Source organism: Oncorhynchus mykiss, chromosome Y (assembly GCF_013265735.2).
Source record: "Oncorhynchus mykiss isolate Arlee chromosome Y, USDA_OmykA_1.1, whole genome shotgun sequence".
In the NCBI taxonomy this organism is placed as follows: Eukaryota; Metazoa; Chordata; class Actinopteri; order Salmoniformes; family Salmonidae; genus Oncorhynchus; species Oncorhynchus mykiss.
The window spans coordinates 45,895,012-45,916,686 of NC_048593.1; the positions used below are offsets into that span (position 1 = coordinate 45,895,012).

Here is a 21,675-nt window from a genome sequence, read left to right on the forward strand (position 1 = left end):
GCACGGTGGCTAGGAACAACTCCCTAGTTTACCCATCTATCAGTGGCAATGCAGGTGTAGAAGCACGGTGGCTAGGAACAACTCCCTAGTTTACCCATCTATCAGTGGCAATGCAGGTGTAGAAGCACGGTGGCTAGGAAAAACTCCCTAGTTTACCTATCTATCAGTGGCAATGCAGGTGTAGAAGCACGGTGGCTAGGAACAACTCCCTAGTTTACCCATCTATCAGTGGCAATGCAGGTGTAGAATGACGGTGGCTAGTGGAGGTATGGAACAACTCCCTAGTTTACCCATCTATCAGTGGCTTGCGAAAGTATTCAAAAAGAGTGATCCCTTGGGATTTCTCCTATTGTGTTGCCTTACAGCCTGGAATTAAAATGGATTTTTGGGGGGATTGGTATTACTTGATTTACACAACATGCCTACCACTTGAAGATGCAAAATATTTTTTATTATGAAACAAACACATAAGACAAACTTGAGTGTGCATAACTATTCGACCCCCACAAAGTCAATACTTTGTAGAGCCACCTTTTGCAGCAACTACAGCTGCAAGTCTCTTGGGGTATGTCTCTATAAGCTTGGCACATCTAGCCATTGGGATATTTGCCCATTCTTCAAAGCAAAACTGCTCCAGCTCCTTCAAGTTGGATTGGTTCCGCTGGTGTACAGCAATCTTTGAGTCATACCACAGATTCTCAAATGGATTGAGGTCTGGGCCACTCGAGTGTTGCTTTAGCAGTATGCTTAGGGTCATTGTCCTGCTGGAAGGTGAACCTCCGTCCCAGTCTCAAATCTCTGGAAGACTGAAACGGGTTTCCCTGAAGAATTTCCAGTTTCCCAGTCCCTGACAATGAAAAACATCCCCACAGCATGGTGGTGGCAGCATCATGCTGGTATGGCAATTGCTTGGCATCCGACCGCAAGGCACTACAGAGGGTACTACCCAGTACATCACTCGGGCCGAGCTCCCTGCCATCCAGGACCTCTATATCAGGCGGTGTCAGAGGAAGGCCCTAAAAATTGACTCCCAGCCACCCAAGCAATAGTCTGTTCTCTCTGCTATCACGTGGCAAGCGGTAGCACTGCCCCAAGTCTGGAACCAACAGGACCCTGAACAGCTTCTACCCCCAAGCCACAAGACTGCTAAATAGCAGGGTAGCTATTGGCAGGGTAAGCAGGGTAGCTATTGGTTAGTTAGTTATTTAACTCTCTGCATTGAACCTTTTGCACTAACTTTATTTTCCTCATCACATACTGCTGGTGATTATCTGGCACTTTATTCCTAGTTATATGTACATCTCTACCTGAATGACCTCGTACCCCGGCACATCGACTCGGTACCGCTACCCCGTGTATATAGCAGAGTTATCGTTACTCAGTACTGGTACCCCGTGTATATAGCAGAGTTATCATTACTCAGTACTGGTACCCTGTGTATATAGCAGAGTTATCGTTACTCAGTACTGGTACCCCGTGTATATAGCAGAGTTATCGTTACTCAGTACTGGTACCCTGTGTATATAGCAGAGTTATCATTACTCAGTACTGGTACCCCGTGTATATAGCAGAGTTATCGTTACTCAGTACTGGTACCCCGTGTATATAGCAGAGTTATCGTTACTCAGTACTGGTACCCTGTGTATATAGCAGAGTTATCGTTACTCAGTACTGGTACCCTGTGTATATAGCAGAGTTATCATTACTCAGTACTGGTACCCCGTGTATATAGCAGAGTTATCATTACTCAGTACTGGTACCCCGTGTATATAGCAGAGTTATCGTTACTCAGTACTGGTACCCTGTGTATATAGCAGAGTTATCATTACTCAGTACTGGTACCCCGTGTATATAGCAGAGTTATCATTACTCAGTACTGGTACCCCGTGTATATAGCAGAGTTATCGTTACTCAGTACTGGTACCCCGTGTATATAGCTGAGTTATCGTTACTCAGTACTGGTACCCCGTGTATATAGCAGAGTTATCATTACTCAGTACTGGTACCCTGTGTATATAGCAGAGTTATCGTTACTCAGTACTGGTACCCCGTGTATATAGCAGAGTTATCATTACTCAGTACTGGTACCCCGTGTATATAGCAGAGTTATCGTTACTCAGTACTGGTACCCCGTGTATATAGCAGAGTTATCATTACTCAGTACTGGTACCCTGTGTATATAGCAGAGTTATCATTACTCAGTACTGGTACCCTGTGTATATAGCAGAGTTATCATTACTCAGTACTGGTACCCTGTGTATATAGCAGAGTTATCATTACTCAGTACTGGTACCCTGTGTATATAGCAGAGTTATCATTACTCAGTACTGGTACCCTGTGTATATAGCAGAGTTATCATTACTCAGTACTGGTACCCCGTGTATATAGCAGAGTTATCGTTACTCAGTACTGGTACCCCGTGTATATAGCAGAGTTATCGTTACTCAGTACTGGTACCCTGTGTATATAGCAGAGTTATCATTACTCAGTACTGGTACCCTGTGTATATAGCAGAGTTATCATTACTCAGTACTGGTACCCCGTGTATATAGCAGAGTTATCGTTACTCAGTACTGGTACCCCGTGTATATAGCAGAGTTATCATTACTCAGTACTGGTACCCAGTATATATATAGCAGAGTTATCGTTACTCAGTACTGGTACCCTGTGTATATAGCAGAGTTATCATTACTCAGTACTGGTACCCCGTGTATATAGCCGAGTTATCATTACTCAGTACTGGTACCCCGTGTATAAAGCCTAGTTATCGTTACTCAGTACTGGTACCCCGTGTATAAAGCCTAGTTATCATTACTCAGTACTGGTACCCCGTGTATAAAGCCTAGTTATCGTTACTCAGTACTGGTACCCCGTGTATAAAGCCTAGTTATCGTTACTCAGGACTGGTACCCTGTGTATATAGCAGAGTTATCATTACTCAGTACTGGTACCCTGTGTATATAGCAGAGTTATCATTACTCAGTACTGGTACCCTGTGTATATAGCAGAGTTATCATTACTCAGTACTGGTACCCCGTGTATATAGCAGAGTTATCATTACTCAGTACTGGTACCCCGTGTATATAGCAGAGTTATCATTACTCAGTACTGGTACCCCGTGTATATAGCAGAGTTATCATTACTCAGTACTGGTACCCTGTGTATATAGCAGAGTTATCATTACTCAGTACTGGTACCCCGTGTATATAGCAGAGTTATCATTACTCAGTACTGGTACCCCGTGTATATAGCAGAGTTATCATTACTCAGTACTGGTACCCCGTGTATATAGCAGAGTTATCATTACTCAGTACTGGTACCCAGTGTATATAGCAGAGTTATCGTTACTCAGTACTGGTACCCTGTGTATATAGCAGAGTTATCATTACTCAGTACTGGTACCCCGTGTATATAGCCGAGTTATCATTACTCAGTACTGGTACCCCGTGTATAAAGCCTAGTTATCGTTACTCAGTACTGGTACCCCGTGTATAAAGCCTAGTTATCATTACTCAGTACTGGTACCCCGTGTATAAAGCCTAGTTATCGTTACTCAGTACTGGTACCCCGTGTATAAAGCCTAGTTATCGTTACTCAGGACTGGTACCCTGTGTATATAGCAGAGTTATCATTACTCAGTACTGGTACCCTGTGTATATAGCAGAGTTATCATTACTCAGTACTGGTACCCTGTGTATATAGCAGAGTTATCATTACTCAGTACTGGTACCCCGTGTATATAGCAGAGTTATCATTACTCAGTACTGGTACCCCGTGTATATAGCAGAGTTATCATTACTCAGTACTGGTACCCCGTGTATATAGCAGAGTTATCATTACTCAGTACTGGTACCCTGTGTATATAGCAGAGTTATCATTACTCAGTACTGGTACCCCGTGTATATAGCAGAGTTATCATTACTCAGTACTGGTACCCCGTGTATATAGCAGAGTTATCATTACTCAGTACTGGTACCCCGTGTATATAGCAGAGTTATCATTACTCAGTACTGGTACCCCGTGTATATAGCAGAGTTATCATTACTCAGTACTGGTACCCCGTGTATATAGCAGAGTTATCATTACTCAGTACTGGTACCCCGTGTATATAGCAGAGTTATCATTACTCAGTACTGGTACCCCGTGTATATAGCAGAGTTATCATTACTCAGTACTGGTACCCTGTGTATATAGCCTGGTACCCTGTGTATATAGCCTGGTACCCCGTGTATATAGCAGAGTTATCATTACTCAGTACTGGTACCCCGTGTATATAGCAGAGTTATCATTACTCAGTACTGGTACCCCGTGTATATAGCAGAGTTATCATTACTCAGTACTGGTACCCCGTGTATATAGCAGAGTTATCATTACTCAGTACTGGTACCCCGTGTATATAGCAGAGTTATCGTTACTCAGTACTGGTACCCCGTGTATATAGCAGAGTTATCATTACTCAGTACTGGTACCCCGTGTATATAGCAGAGTTATCATTACTCAGTACTGGTACCCCGTGTATATAGCAGAGTTATCATTACTCAGTACTGGTACCCCGTGTATATAGCAGAGTTATCATTACTCAGTACTGGTACCCCGTGTATATAGCAGAGTTATCATTACTCAGTACTGGTACCCCGTGTATATAGCAGAGTTATCGTTACTCAGTACTGGTACCCCGTGTATATAGCAGAGTTATCGTTACTCAGTACTGGTACCCCGTGTATATAGCAGAGTTATCATTACTCAGTACTGGTACCCCGTGTATATAGCAGAGTTATCATTACTCAGTACTGGTACCCTGTGTATATAGCAGAGTTATCATTACTCAGTACTGGTACCCCGTGTATATAGCAGAGTTATCATTACTCAGTACTGGTACCCCGTGTATATAGCAGAGTTATCGTTACTCAGTACTGGTACCCTGTGTATATAGCAGAGTTATCATTACTCAGTACTGGTACCCTGTGTATATAGCAGAGTTATCATTACTCAGTACTGGTACCCTGTGTATATAGCAGAGTTATCGTTACTCAGTACTGGTACCCTGTGTATATAGCAGAGTTATCGTTACTCAGTACTGGTACCCTGTGTATATAGCAGAGTTATCATTACTCAGTACTGGTACCCCGTGTATATAGCAGAGTTATCATTACTCAGTACTGGTACCCCGTGTATATAGCAGAGTTATCATTACTCAGTACTGGTACCCCGTGTATATAGCAGAGTTATCGTTACTCAGTACTGGTACCCCGTGTATATAGCAGAGTTATCATTACTCAGTACTGGTACCCCGTGTATATAGCAGAGTTATCATTACTCAGTACTGGTACCCCGTGTATATAGCAGAGTTATCATTACTCAGTACTGGTACCCCGTGTATATAGCAGAGTTATCATTACTCAGTACTGGTACCCCGTGTATATAGCAGAGTTATCATTACTCAGTACTGGTACCCTGTGTATATAGCAGAGTTATCATTACTCAGTACTGGTACCCTGTGTATATAGCAGAGTTATCATTACTCAGTACTGGTACCCTGTGTATATAGCAGAGTTATCATTACTCAGTACTGGTACCCTGTGTATATAGCAGAGTTATCATTACTCAGTACTGGTACCCTGTGTATATAGCAGAGTTATCATTACTCAGTACTGGTACCCTGTGTATATAGCAGAGTTATCATTACTCAGTACTGGTACCCTGTGTATATAGCAGAGTTATCATTACTCAGTACTGGTACCCTGTGTATATAGCAGAGTTATCATTACTCAGTACTGGTACCCTGTGTATATAGCAGAGTTATCATTACTCAGTACTGGTACCCTGTGTATATAGCAGAGTTATCATTACTCAGTACTGGTACCCTGTGTATATAGCAGAGTTATCATTACTCAGTACTGGTACCCTGTGTATATAGCAGAGTTATCATTACTCAGTACTGGTACCCTGTGTATATAGCAGAGTTATCATTACTCAGTACTGGTACCCTGTGTATATAGCAGAGTTATCATTACTCAGTACTGGTACCCTGTGTATATAGCAGAGTTATCATTACTCAGTACTGGTACCCTGTGTATATAGCAGAGTTATCATTACTCAGTACTGGTACCCTGTGTATATAGCAGAGTTATCATTACTCAGTACTGGTACCCTGTGTATATAGCAGAGTTATCATTACTCAGTACTGGTACCCTGTGTATATAGCAGAGTTATCATTACTCAGTACTGGTACCCTGTGTATATAGCAGAGTTATCATTACTCAGTACTGGTACCCCGTGTATATAGCAGAGTTATCATTACTCAGTACTGGTACCCCGTGTTTATAGCAGAGTTATCATTACTCAGTACTGGTACCCTGTGTATATAGCAGAGTTATCATTACTCAGTACTGGTACCCTGTGTATATAGCAGAGTTATCATTACTCAGTACTGGTACCCTGTGTATATAGCAGAGTTATCATTACTCAGTACTGGTACCCTGTGTATATAGCAGAGTTATCATTACTCAGTACTGGTACCCTGTGTATATAGCAGAGTTATCATTACTCAGTACTGGTACCCTGTGTATATAGCAGAGTTATCATTACTCAGTACTGGTACCCTGTGTATATAGCAGAGTTATCATTACTCAGTACTGGTACCCTGTGTATATAGCAGAGTTATCATTACTCAGTACTGGTACCCTGTGTATATAGCAGAGTTATCATTACTCAGTACTGGTACCCTGTGTATATAGCAGAGTTATCATTACTCAGTACTGGTACCCTGTGTATATAGCAGAGTTATCATTACTCAGTACTGGTACCCTGTGTATATAGCAGAGTTATCATTACTCAGTACTGGTACCCTGTGTATATAGCAGAGTTATCATTACTCAGTACTGGTACCCTGTGTATATAGCAGAGTTATCATTACTCAGTACTGGTACCCTGTGTATATAGCAGAGTTATCATTACTCAGTACTGGTACCCTGTGTATATAGCAGAGTTATCATTACTCAGTACTGGTACCCTGTGTATATAGCAGAGTTATCATTACTCAGTACTGGTACCCTGTGTATATAGCAGAGTTATCATTACTCAGTACTGGTACCCTGTGTATATAGCAGAGTTATCATTACTCAGTACTGGTACCCTGTGTATATAGCAGAGTTATCATTACTCAGTACTGGTACCCCGTGTATATAGCAGAGTTATCATTACTCAGTACTGGTACCCTGTGTTTATAGCAGAGTTATCATTACTCAGTACTGGTACCCTGTGTATATAGCAGAGTTATCATTACTCAGTACTGGTACCCTGTGTATATAGCAGAGTTATCATTACTCAGTACTGGTACCCTGTGTATATAGCAGAGTTATCATTACTCAGTACTGGTACCCTGTGTATATAGCAGAGTTATCATTACTCAGTACTGGTACCCTGTGTATATAGCAGAGTTATCATTACTCAGTACTGGTACCCTGTGTATATAGCAGAGTTATCGTTACTCAGTACTGGTACCCTGTGTATATAGCAGAGTTATCATTACTCAGTACTGGTACCCCGTGTATATAGCAGAGTTATCATTACTCAGTACTGGTACCCTGTGTATATAGCAGAGTTATCATTACTCAGTACTGGTACCCTGTGTATATAGCAGAGTTATCATTACTCAGTACTGGTACCCTGTGTATATAGCAGAGTTATCGTTACTCAGTACTGGTACCCTGTGTATATAGCAGAGTTATCATTACTCAGTACTGGTACCCTGTGTATATAGCCTGGTACCCTGTGTATATAGCCTGGTACCCCGTGTATATAGCAGAGTTATCGTTACTCAGTACTGGTACCCTGTGTATATAGCAGAGTTATCATTACTCAGTACTGGTACCCTGTGTATATAGCAGAGTTATCGTTACTCAGTACTGGTACCCTGTGTATATAGCAGAGTTATCATTACTCAGTACTGGTACCCTGTGTATATAGCAGAGTTATCATTACTCAGTACTGGTACCCTGTGTATATAGCAGAGTTATCATTACTCAGTACTGGTACCCTGTGTATATAGCAGAGTTATCATTACTCAGTACTGGTACCCCGTGTATATAGCAGAGTTATCATTACTCAGTACTGGTACCCCGTGTATATAGCAGAGTTATCGTTACTCAGTACTGGTACCCTGTGTATATAGCAGAGTTATCATTACTCAGTACTGGTACCCTGTGTATATAGCAGAGTTATCATTACTCAGTACTGGTACTCTGTGTATATAGCAGAGTTATCATTACTCAGTACTGGTACTCTGTGTATATAGCAGAGTTATCGTTACTCAGTACTGGTACCCTGTGTATATAGCAGAGTTATCATTACTCAGTACTGGTACTCTGTGTATATAGCAGAGTTATCGTTACTCAGTACTGGTACCCTGTGTATATAGCAGAGTTATCATTACTCAGTACTGGTACCCTGTGTATATAGCAGAGTTATCGTTACTCAGTACTGGTACCCTGTGTATATAGCAGAGTTATCATTACTCAGTACTGGTACCCTGTGTATATAGCAGAGTTATCGTTACTCAGTACTGGTACCCCGTGTATATAGCAGAGTTATCATTACTCAGTACTGGTACCCTGTGTATATAGCAGAGTTATCATTACTCAGTACTGGTACCCTGTGTATATAGCAGAGTTATCGTTACTCAGTACTGGTACCCTGTGTATATAGCCTGGTACCCTGTGTATATAGCAGAGTTATCATTACTCAGTACTGGTACCCTGTGTATATAGCAGAGTTATCATTGCTCAGTACTGGTACCCTGTGTATATAGCAGAGTTATCATTACTCAGTACTGGTACCCTGTGTATATAGCCTGGTACCCTGTGTATATAGCCTGGTACCCTGTGTATATAGCAGAGTTATCATTACTCAGTACTGGTACCCTGTGTATATAGCAGAGTTATCATTGCTCAGTACTGGTACCCTGTGTATATAGCAGAGTTATCATTACTCAGTACTGGTACCCTGTGTATATAGCAGAGTTATCATTACTCAGTACTGGTACCCCGTGTATATAGCAGAGTTATCATTACTCAGTACTGGTACCCTGTGTATATAGCAGAGTTATCATTACTCAGTACTGGTACCCCGTGTATATAGCAGAGTTATCATTACTCAGTACTGGTACCCTGTGTATATAGCAGAGTTATCATTACTCAGTACTGGTACCCCGTGTATATAGCAGAGTTATCATTACTCAGTACTGGTACCCCGTGTATATAGCAGAGTTATCATTACTCAGTACTGGTACCCCGTGTATATAGCAGAGTTATCATTACTCAGTACTGGTACCCCGTGTATATAGCAGAGTTATCGTTACTCAGTACTGGTACCCTGTGTATATAGCAGAGTTATCATTACTCAGTACTGGTACCCTGTGTATATAGCAGAGTTATCATTACTCAGTACTGGTACCCTGTGTATATAGCAGAGTTATCATTACTCAGTACTGGTACCCTGTGTATATAGCAGAGTTATCATTACTCAGTACTGGTACCCTGTGTATATAGCAGAGTTATCATTACTCAGTACTGGTACCCTGTGTATATAGCAGAGTTATCATTACTCAGTACTGGTACCCTGTGTATATAGCAGAGTTATCATTACTCAGTACTGGTACCCTGTGTATATAGCAGAGTTATCGTTACTCAGTACTGGTACCCTGTGTATATAGCAGAGTTATCATTACTCAGTACTGGTACCCTGTGTATATAGCAGAGTTATCGTTACTCAGTACTGGTACCCTGTGTATATAGCAGAGTTATCGTTACTCAGTACTGGTACCCTGTGTATATAGCAGAGTTATCATTACTCAGTACTGGTACCCTGTGTATATAGCAGAGTTATCATTACTCAGTACTGGTACCCTGTGTATATAGCAGAGTTATCATTACTCAGTACTGGTACCCTGTGTATATAGCAGAGTTATCGTTACTCAGTACTGGTACCCTGTGTATATAGCAGAGTTATCATTACTCAGTACTGGTACCCTGTGTATATAGCAGAGTTATCATTACTCAGTACTGGTACCCTGTGTATATAGCAGAGTTATCGTTACTCAGTACTGGTACCCTGTGTATATAGCAGAGTTATCATTACTCAGTACTGGTACCCTGTGTATATAGCAGAGTTATCATTACTCAGTACTGGTACCCTGTGTATATAGCAGAGTTATCATTACTCAGTACTGGTACCCTGTGTATATAGCAGAGTTATCGTTACTCAGTACTGGTACCCTGTGTATATAGCAGAGTTATCATTACTCAGTACTGGTACCCTGTGTATATAGCAGAGTTATCGTTACTCAGTACTGGTACCCTGTGTATATAGCAGAGTTATCGTTACTCAGTACTGGTACCCTGTGTATATAGCAGAGTTATCATTACTCAGTACTGGTACCCTGTGTATATAGCAGAGTTATCATTACTCAGTACTGGTACCCTGTGTATATAGCAGAGTTATCATTACTCAGTACTGGTACCCTGTGTATATAGCAGAGTTATCGTTACTCAGTACTGGTACCCTGTGTATATAGCAGAGTTATCATTACTCAGTACTGGTACCCTGTGTATATAGCAGAGTTATCATTACTCAGTACTGGTACCCTGTGTATATAGCAGAGTTATCGTTACTCAGTACTGGTACCCTGTGTATATAGCAGAGTTATCATTACTCAGTACTGGTACCCTGTGTATATAGCAGAGTTATCATTACTCAGTACTGGTACCCTGTGTATATAGCAGAGTTATCATTACTCAGTACTGGTACCCTGTGTATATAGCAGAGTTATCATTACTCAGTACTGGTACCCTGTGTATATAGCAGAGTTATCGTTACTCAGTACTGGTACCCTGTGTATATAGCAGAGTTATCATTACTCAGTACTGGTACCCTGTGTATATAGCAGAGTTATCATTACTCAGTACTGGTACCCTGTGTATATAGCAGAGTTATCGTTACTCAGTACTGGTACCCTGTGTATATAGCAGAGTTATCATTACTCAGTACTGGTACCCTGTGTATATAGCAGAGTTATCATTACTCAGTACTGGTACCCCGTGGATCATTACTCATTGTGTATTTATTATTACTCCTCATTACTTTTCTATTATTTCTCCATGTTCTTTATCCCTGTTAATCCCGGTTAAGGTGCCGTAAGCATTTCACTCATAGCATGTTGTTTACGAAGCATGTGACTTATTACATTTAAACTTAATTCACCGCGAACATCATTTGCCCAACAATTTTTTTACGACTATAAAGTACTACTAAGATGATAATATGATACTAAGATGATGATATAATACTAAGATGATAATATTATATTTAGATGATAACATGATAATAAGATGATAATATAATACTATGATACTAAGATGATATGATACTAAGATAATAATATTATATTTAGATGAGAACATGATAATAAGATGATAATATAATACTATGATACTAAGATGATATGATACTAAGATAATAATATTATATTTAGATGAGAACATACTAAGATGATAATATGATAATGAGATGATATGATAATAAGATGATAATATAATATGATAATAAGATGGTAATATAATATTAAGATGATAATATGATAATAATATGATAATATGATATGATAATAAGATTATAATATTGTACTAAGACGATAATATAATACTACGATAACATGCTACTAAGATGATTATATGATAATGAGATGATAATATGATAATAAGATAATAATATTATATTTAGATGATAACATGGTACTAAGATAATAATATGATACTAAGATGATAATATGATACTAAGATAATAATATTATATTTAGATGAGAACATGATACTAAGATGATAATGTGATAACATGATACTAAGATGATAATATGGTAATGAGATGATAATATGATACTAAGATGATAATATTATATTTAGATGAGAACATGATAATAAGGTGATAATATAATACTATGATACTAAGATGATAATATGATAATGAGATGATATGATAATAAGATGATAATATTATACTAAGATGATAACATGATAATAATGAAGTAAATAATAACAGAGAAGACAGTATAATACCTGTCCGTTTGAGCCCCAGTCTGGGTCGAGCGCCCGCACCTGGACCACCCTGGTACCCACGGGCATCCCCTCCATCACCATGGCAATGTAGGAACTGGTCTCGAACAATGGCTTGTTGTCATTTATGTCCAGAATCTATTGAGAGAGGAAGAGGAGGAGGGTTAAGTAAACTGAATCAAACTCTTTGGAAAGGGTAGAAACCCAACCTCCACATGTTTAATATGTTATTCTACAGCCCTGCCACACGCACGCACGCACGCACGCACACACACACACACACACACATACACACACACACACACACACACACACACACATGCACACACACACACACACACACACACCATTCCTCACCTTTGACAGTAGAGATGGACTCTATGAGGTCTCGTCGTGTCATAGTAGAGACACACTCACACACACACGTCAATTCCTCACCTTCACCTCCACGTCGACAGTAGAGATGGACTCTATGAGGTCTCGTCGAGTCGTAGCTGAGACTTTAAACCTGAAGATGCTGACCAGTTCATAGTCCAGAGGGTTGGTCAGCCGGACCAGACCCGTCTCTCTCTCCACCAGGAACGTACCTCCCTGTAGAGAAACACAAAAGGGCAGGATCATTATGATGTCATACAAGCTTTTAACAAAAAAAAGTGTGACAATGCATTAGAAACTGTATTAGAAACAACAAACTATGTTTTAAGTGAGAAGTAGACATTGGTCTGAAGCACCCAAAAAAGAGGGATTACCTCCTCTTACGAGTGTGAATTAGGATGTTTGAGAAGATTTGAATCCTAAGCAACCTGCCAACACATTGTTTGCAGGACGATAGACCAGCATAGCTACTGAAGTAGGTCAAAGCTGTGTGCTGGAAAACCTTGGTAGAGCATGGGTGAAGTAAGGATTCTTGTGCTGATGTGAATGTCCTTTCTTTTTTGGCTTTAGACCAATGCCTACTTCTCACTTAAAACTGCCTTTTTTGTTTCTAATTTCCATGTTTTATACAACATTATTATACAACATTATTACACAACATTATTATACAACATTATTATACAACATTACACAGCAATAAAAGTAAAACGGAAGAGTAAATTAGCCAAAGAAAGATAAAATAGGAAAGAGTGAAAAGTCTGACAGGAGATCCTCTCAGAGCAGAGATAACGTCTTACGTTCAAACACATAGAAATACAACAAGTAGAACAGACTGGTGCTTCAATGGGAATGTTGGCTATAAATGAACAACATACAGAAAAGGGGTTTATTGTCCTAGAAAAAGTCTAAATTGTACGTTTAAAGCTTCACTGAAACAGGAGCAAGAAAGGAATCTGAGTATGATCCTTATTCAATTGTAATACAGTTCTATTCATTCCACATCTATAACTACTACTACATTTGGCAGCCTTTTTTTCGCGGGCTTCCGGGCATTTACTCATTCATCAACATGGACGTCAGCATGAAGACTGTGTGGCTTGTTGGACATTCATGGATCCACTGGTCGGAGAAGAAAGCGTCACAACATCTCCTTTGACTACAGTCAGATGAGGTGGCTCGGAGAGCGAGGAATGCAGTGGGTCAAACTGCTCTATGTTGTTCTGAGCTAGCAGAGGGCCTTGTGCTGCTGCTCCCCCTGACATCATAGTCACCCGCCTCGGTGGGGACAGCCCTGGGTTCGTCAGATGAGAGCTGATTTAGAGGTAGTCATCTGAATGTTCCTCGGGACAACGGTGGTCTACTCTGACATCACACAGTGGGAGGAGTTGGACAGTCCAGTGGGAGGAGGACATCAACAATCCCATAGAGATGGTCCAGTGGGAGGAGAACATCAACAAGCCCCTAGAGATGGTCAACAAGCCCATAGAGATGGTCCAGAGGGAGGAGGACATCAAACAAGCCCATAGAGATGGTCCAGTGGGAGGAGGACATCAACAAGCCCATAGAGATGGTCCAGTGGGAGGAGGACATCAACAAGCCATAGAGATGGTCCAATGGGAGGAGGACATCATCAAGCCCATAGAGATGGTCCAGTGGGAGGAGAACATCAACAAGCCCATAGAGATGATCCAGTGGTAGGAGGACAATCTCCATCCTGCACAGACAGAAGAGGACTGGCCACCCCTCATAGCCTGGTTCCTCTCTAGGTTTCTTCCTAGGTTCTGGCTTTTCTGGGGAGTTTTTCCCTAGCCATCGTGCTTCTACACCTTTCTGTTTGGGGTTTTAGGCGGGGTTTCTGTACAGCACTTTGATATATCAGCTGATGTAAGAAGGGCTTTATAAATACATTTGTTTTGATTTGAGGACATCAACAAGCCCATAGAGATGGTCCAGTGGGAGGAGGACATCAACAAGCCATAGAGATGGTCCAATGGGAGGAGGACATCATCAAGCCCATAGAGATGGTCCAGTGGGAGGAGGACATCAACAAGCCATAGAGATGGTCCAATGGGAGGAGGACATCATCAAGCCCATAGAGATGGTCCAGTGGGAGGAGAACATCAACAAGCCCATAGAGATGATCCAGTGGTAGGAGGACAATCTCCATCCTGCACAGACAGAAGAGGACTGGCCACCCCTCATAGCCTGGTTCCTCTCTAGGTTTCTTCCTAGGTTCTGGCTTTTCTGGGGAGTTTTTCCCTAGCCATCGTGCTTCTACACCTTTCTGTTTGGGGTTTTAGGCGGGGTTTCTGTACAGCACTTTGATATATCAGATGATGTAAGAAGGGCTTTATAAATACATTTGTTTTGATTTGAGGACATCAACAAGCCCATAGAGATGGTCCAGTGGGAGGAGGACATCATCAAGCCCATAGAGATGGTCCAGTGGGAGGAGGACATCAACAAGCCCATAGAGATGGTCCAGTGGGAGGTGGACATCAATTAGCTTTTTGTCCTGAAATACAAAGTGTTACGTTTGGGGCAAATCAAATACAACAAATTACTGACTACCACTCTCCATATTTTCACTCATAGTGGTGGCTGAATCTTGTTATGGGTATGCTTGTAATCGTTAAGGACTGGGAGTTTTTTCAGGATAAGAAATAAATGGAAGAACAAGCAAAATCCTAAAAGAAACCTGCTTCACTCTGCTTTTCAATAGACAGAGATGAATTCACCTTTCAGCAGGACAATAACCTAAAACACAAGGCCAAATCTACACTGGAGTTGCTTAGCAAGAAGACAGTGAATGTTCCTGAGTGGCAGAGTTACAGTTTTGACATGAAAAATCTATGGCAAACCTGAAAATGGTGGTCTAGCAATGATCAACAACCAATTTGACAGAGCTTGGATAATTGTGGGAAAAGAATTACAGCAAATGTTGCACAATCCAGGTGTGGAAAGCTCTTAGAGACTTACTCAGAAAGACTCGGAGCTGTTATCACTGACAAACTTGCTTCTACATAGTATTGACTCAGGAGTGTGAATACTTATGTAAATTAGATATTTCTGTATTCATTATACATAAATTAGTAAACATTTCTAAAAGCATGTTTTAACTTGGTCATTATGGGGTATTGTGATGTCATTATGGGGTATTGTGATGTCATTATGCGGTATTGTGTGTAGATGGGTGAGAAAAACAGATTTATTTAATACATTTTGAATACAGGCTGGAACACAACAAAATGTGGAATAATTCAAGGGGTAGGAATACTTTCTGAAGGCACTGTACCTTTCTTTGCATGTTTGTTATCTAAATAACATTCAGCTGACTGGTGTTAGCTAGCTACAGGGGCTAACGTTAGCTGCTGGACTTTGTACAAGAAAGCTAATGTTAGCTGCTGGACTTTGAACAAGAAAGCTAACGTTAGCTGCTGGACTTTGAACAAGAAAGCTAATGTTAGCTGCTGGACTTTGTACAAGAAAGCTAACGTTAGCTGCTGGACTTTGTACAAGAAAGCTAATGTTAGCTGCTGGACTTTGAACAAGAAAGCTAATGTTAGCTGCTGGACTTTGAACAAGAAAGCTAATGTTAGCTGCTGGACTTTGTACAAGAAAGCTAACGTTAGCTGCTGGACTTTGTACAAGAAAGCTAACGTTAGCTGCTGGACTTTGTGCAAGAAAGCTAACGTTAGCTGCTGGACTTTGAACAAGAAAGCTAACGTTAGCTGCTGGACTTTGAACAAGAAAGCTAACGTTAGCTGCTGGACTTTGAACAAGAAAGCTAATGTTAGCTGCTGGACTTTGTACAAGAAAGCTAACGTTAGCTGCTGGACTTTGAACAAGAAAGCTAACGTTAGCTGCTGGACTTTGAACAAGAAAGCTAACGTTAGCTGCTGGACTTTGAACAAGAAAGCTAACGTTAGCTGCTGGACTTTGTACAAGAAAGCTAACGTTAGCTACGTAAAGTCAGTTAGTTACAGCGCCTTCATAAAGTATTCAGACCACTTGACTTTTTGTTTGTTACAGCCTTCCTCTAAAATTGATTAAATAAATAAAAAATCCTCAGCATTATCCCATAATGACGAAGCGAAAACAGTCAGGATTGTGTTGAGGCACAGATCTGGGGAACCAAAACATTTCTGCAGCACAGAAGGTCCCCAAGAACAGAGTGGCCTCCATTATTATTAAATGGAATAAATTTGGAACTACCAAGACTCTTCCTAAAGCTGGCCACCCGGCCAAACTGAGCAATAGGGGGAGAAGGGCCTTGGTCAGGGAGGTGACCAAGAACCTGATGGTCACTCTGACAGAGGTTCAGAGTTCCTCTGTGGAGATGGAAGAAACTTCCAGAAGGACAACCATCTCTGCAGCACTACACCAATCAGGCCTTTATGGTAGAGTGGCCAGACGGAAGCCACTCCTCAGTAAAAGGCACATGACAACCCGCTTGGAGTTTGGCAAAAGGCTCCTAAAGTACTCTGACCATGAGAAACAATATTCTCTGGTCTGTTGAAACCAAGATTGAACAGTTTGGCCTGAATGCTAAGCGTCACGTCTGGAGGAAACCTGGCACCATCCCAACGGTGAAGCATGGTGGTGGCATCAAGCTTTGGAGATGTTTTTCAGCAGCAGGGACTGGGAGACTAGTCAGGATGGAGGAAAAGATGAACAGAGCAAAGTACAGAGATAGATCCTTGATGAAAACTTGCTCCAGAGCACTCAGGACCTCAGACTGGGGCGAAGGTTCACCTTCCAACAGGACAACGACTCTAAGCACACAGCCAAGACAATGCAGTCAAGTCTCTGAATGTCCTTGAGTGAACCAGCTCCCCATCTCTGGGGAGACCTGAAAATAGCTGTGCAGCAACGCTCCCCATCCAACCTGACAGAGCTTGAGAGGATCTACAGAGAAGAATGGGAGAAACTCCTCAAATACAGGTGTGCCAAACTTGTAGCGTCATACACAATAAGACTTGAGGCTTTAATCACTGCCAAAGGTGTTTCAACAAAGTACTGAGTGAAGGGTCTGAATAATTATGTAAATGTAAGATTTAATTTTTTTATTATTATTTTATTTTGTTTACAAATTTGCTAAAAAAAATTACAAACCTATTTTTGCTTTGTCATTATGGGGTATTGTGATGTCATTATGGGGTATTGTGATGTCATTATGGGGTATTGTGATGTCATTATGGGGTATTGTGATGTCATTATGGGGTATTGTGTGTAGATTGATGAAGGTAAAAAAAACAATGTAATACATTTTAGAATAAGACCAACGTAACAAAATGTGGAAAAAGCCAAAGGGTATGAATAATTCACGAATGCACTATATATATTATATTATAAATAATATTGTTCTTTCCTGGTTGCTGTCGGGAGTCTCTCCCCCCACAGCGGTGTAAGCCCCAGTCTGTCCTGGGGCCAGGTATATGTTCCCCAGGGCCGTGCCCACCGGTGTGTCCTCTGGTATGGTGAAGGAGTACTGAGGCTGGGTGAAGGAGGGGACCAGGGCGTCCGGGGGGAGGACATGGATGAAGGCTGAGACCAGAGAATGTTTTGCCGGGGAGCCACGGTCTGTAGCCTTGACAAAGAAGGATAGGATGGTTCCCTGGAGATGGAGAAGAGATCCTTTCGTCACCATCCAACCACTGTCTGGCTCCACCTGGTGGAAAAAAAGAAGAAGATCAGTTGTCAAATAGGTTGTGTGCTTTTCAAAGACCCGACCCTAGACACAGCCCCCGCCTCGACCCACCTCCAGTACGTCAACCAGGGGCAGGCGGGCCTCGCTGTACAGGGAATAGATGACCCGTCCATTGGGTCCAGCGTCAAGGTCTGAGGCCTGGATCTGGGTAACCAAGGATCCTTTAGCCACATTGGACTTGATGCTCATACGATACTCCACCGCCCTGAACCGAGGGGCGTTGTCGTTCTCATCAGTCAACACAACACGGACTGTACAGAATGCTGCACGACCTGGCAACATGATAGTGACAGTATTATGTAGTAGACATGATAGTAACAGTGTTATGTAGTAGACATGATAGTAACAGTGTTATGTAGTAGACATGATAGTAACAGTGTTATGTAGTAGACATGATAGTAACAGTGTTATGTAGTAGACATGATAGTAACAGTGTTATGTAGTAGACATGATAGTAACAGTGTTATGTAGTAGACATGATAGTAACAGTGTTGTAGACATGATAGTAACAGTGTTGTAGACATGATAGTAACAGTGTTATAGACATGATAGTAACAGTGTTATAGACATGATAGTAACAGTGTTATAGACATGATAGTAACAGTGTTGTAGACATGATAGTAACAGTGTTGTAGACATGATAGTAACAGTGTTATAGACATGATAGTAACAGTGTTATGTAGTAGACATGATAGTAACAGTGTTGTAGACATGATAGTAACAGTGTTATAGACATGATAGTAACAGTGTTATAGACATGATAGTAACAGTGTTATAGACATGATAGTAACAGTGTTATAGACATGATAGTAACAGTGTTATAGACATGATAGTAACAGTGTTGTAGACATGATAGTAACAGTGTTATGTAGTAGACATGATAGTAACAGTGTCATAGACATTATAGTAACAGTGTTGTAGACATGATAGTAACAGTGTTGTAAACATGATAGTAACAGTGTTGTAGACATGATAGTAACAGTGTTGTAAACATGATAGTAACAGTGTTGTAGACATGATAGTAACAGTGTTGTAGACATGATAGTTACAGTGTTGTAGACATGATAGTAACAGTGTTATAGACATGATAGTAACAGTGTTATAGACATGATAGTAACAGTGTTGTAGACATGATAGTAACAGTGTTGTAAACATGATAGTAACAGTGTTGTAGACATGATAGTAACAGGTGTTGTAGACATGATAGTTACAGTGTTGTAGACATGATAGTTACAGTGTTGCAGACATGATAGTAACAGTGTTGTAGATAATTATTTATTTTTTACATTTTTTATCTATATTTTTTAACCTTTATTTAACTAGGTAAGTCAGTTAAGAACAAATTCTTATTTTCAATGACGGCCTAGGAACAGTGGGTAAGTATGATAGTAACAGTGTTGTAGACATGATAGTAACAGTGTTGTGTTATGGATGCTGAATGTGTTGTTGATACTTTGTTCATTGATGCTCTACTGATGATTGATGAAACCACCCGGCTCGAAGGACCATTCAAAACTATACTGGCATTTCACAAACAAACAAACACACAAACATACACCCCCCCCTCCCCCCAAACATACACCCCCCCTCCCCCTCTCTGTACCTCCTCCGTCAAGGGCCATGACGGTGAGGACTATGTCCTTGTTGCTAGGGTTTTCACGGTCTAGTTTCTGTGCGGTGGTGATCAGGCCTTTAGCGTCTATGCTGAATTTACTCTTCCCCAAGTCGTTGATGAACGTGAAGGTCACCTGACCAAACAGACCTGAGTCCTCATCCGTAGCACGCACCTGGAGGGAGAGTCATGATTTATTGATTGATTAGTCGGTTGGTCGGTTGGCTGGTTGGTTAATTGATTGATTAGTATTGACACAATCAACACTAGATTATAGTTCTGTGATCATCTCTTTCATTTGAATTCTTAACTCAAACAGGAACACACCAGCAGTTATCATCATACATACAGTTTATAAAGAAATCCTGTCAGATGTGTGAATTCTAAAATATGCATGCATGTTACCTCTCACCTGTAGAAGTTAGTGTCCGTGTTAGCTCTCACCTGTAGAAGTTAGTGTCAGTGTTACCTCTCACCTGTAGAAGCTAGTGTCAGTGTTAGCTCTCACCTGTAGACATTAGTGTCAGTGTTAGCTCTCACCTGTAGAAGTTAGTGTCAGTGTTAGCTCTCACCTGTAGAAGTTAGTGTCAGTGTTACCTCTCACCTGTAGAAGCTAGTGTCAGTGTTAGCTCTCACCTGTAGACATTAGTGTCAGTGTTAGCTCTCACCTGTAGAAGCTAGTGTCAGTGTTAGCTCTCACCTGTAGACATTAGTGTCAGTGTTAGCTCTCACCTGTAGAAGTTAGTGTCAGTGTTACCTCTCACCTGTAGAAGTTAGTGTCAGTGTTAGCTCTCACCTGTAGACATTAGTGTCAGTGTTAGCTCTCACCTGTAGAAGTTAGTGTCAGTGTTAGCTCTCACCTGTAGAAGTTAGTGTCAGTGTTACCTCTCACCTGTAGAAGTTAGTGTCAGTGTTACCTCTCACCTGTAGAAGTTAGTGTCAGTGTTAGCTCTCACCTGTAGAAGTTAGTGTCAGTGTTAGCTCTCACCTGTAGAAGTTAGTGTCAGTGTTACCTCTCACCTGTAGAAGCTAGTGTCCGTGTTAGCTCTCACCTGTAGACATTAGTGTCAGTGTTAGCTCTCACCTGTAGAAGTTAGTGTCAGTGTTACCTCTCACCTGTAGAAGCTAGTGTCCGTGTTAGCTCTCACCTGTAGACATTAGTGTCAGTGTTAGCTCTCACCTGTATGACTCTGGATCCAGCAGGTGCGTTCTCTCTGGTCTCCGCCAGGTAGAACCTCTGACTGAAAACTGGACTGTAGAGGTTTGCTCCCAACACATACACATTGACCTGGGAACATCATATTCATCATTATCATACAGCTGTATCACAGTTACCACTCACCAGATAACAATATAAAACAATAAGAAAACAATTATTACATTATTATATTATTATTAAGATGAATATTACTATTACCCTATTATTATTACCCTATTATTATTACTAACAATACTAATATCAAATTATTATTATTCTAATTATAATTATTATTATCCTAGTATTACTCTATTATTATTGTTATTGTTAATATTACTATTATTATTACTATTATCACATTTTATTATTTTTACTTTATTATTAGCATTATTATACATATTATTATTAATATAATTAATAGTATTATACATATTATACATAATGTTATTAATACTATGGTAATAATAATAATAATAATAATAATTCAGAGTATTATACATATTCTTATTATTGTTATTAATATTATTATTGTTATCATTCTATTATAATTTTTACACTATTAATATTCATATATTATTTGTATTGTTCATATTATTAATACTATTATTATTCTATTATTATTAATATTATTATGTTCATATTATTATTATTCTATTATCATTAATATTATTAT

At 40.4% G+C, this 21,675-nt stretch overlaps 1 protein-coding gene across 1 annotated transcript in view; it reads right to left on the minus strand.

Moving 5' to 3' along the window:
• LOC110510923 (protocadherin Fat 3) overlaps positions 1-21,675 on the minus strand; it is a 313,201-nt gene that overhangs the window by 90,144 nt on the left and 201,382 nt on the right. The window contains exons 39-44 of the mRNA XM_036967730.1: positions 20,985-21,092; positions 19,796-19,979; positions 18,244-18,464; positions 17,852-18,153; positions 12,546-12,696; positions 12,111-12,245 (exon numbers count right to left, since the gene is read on the minus strand). Coding sequence (XP_036823625.1) covers positions 12,111-12,245; positions 12,546-12,696; positions 17,852-18,153; positions 18,244-18,464; positions 19,796-19,979; positions 20,985-21,092 — 1,101 coding nt within the window. The remainder of the gene's footprint in view (positions 1-12,110; positions 12,246-12,545; positions 12,697-17,851; positions 18,154-18,243; positions 18,465-19,795; positions 19,980-20,984; positions 21,093-21,675) is intronic.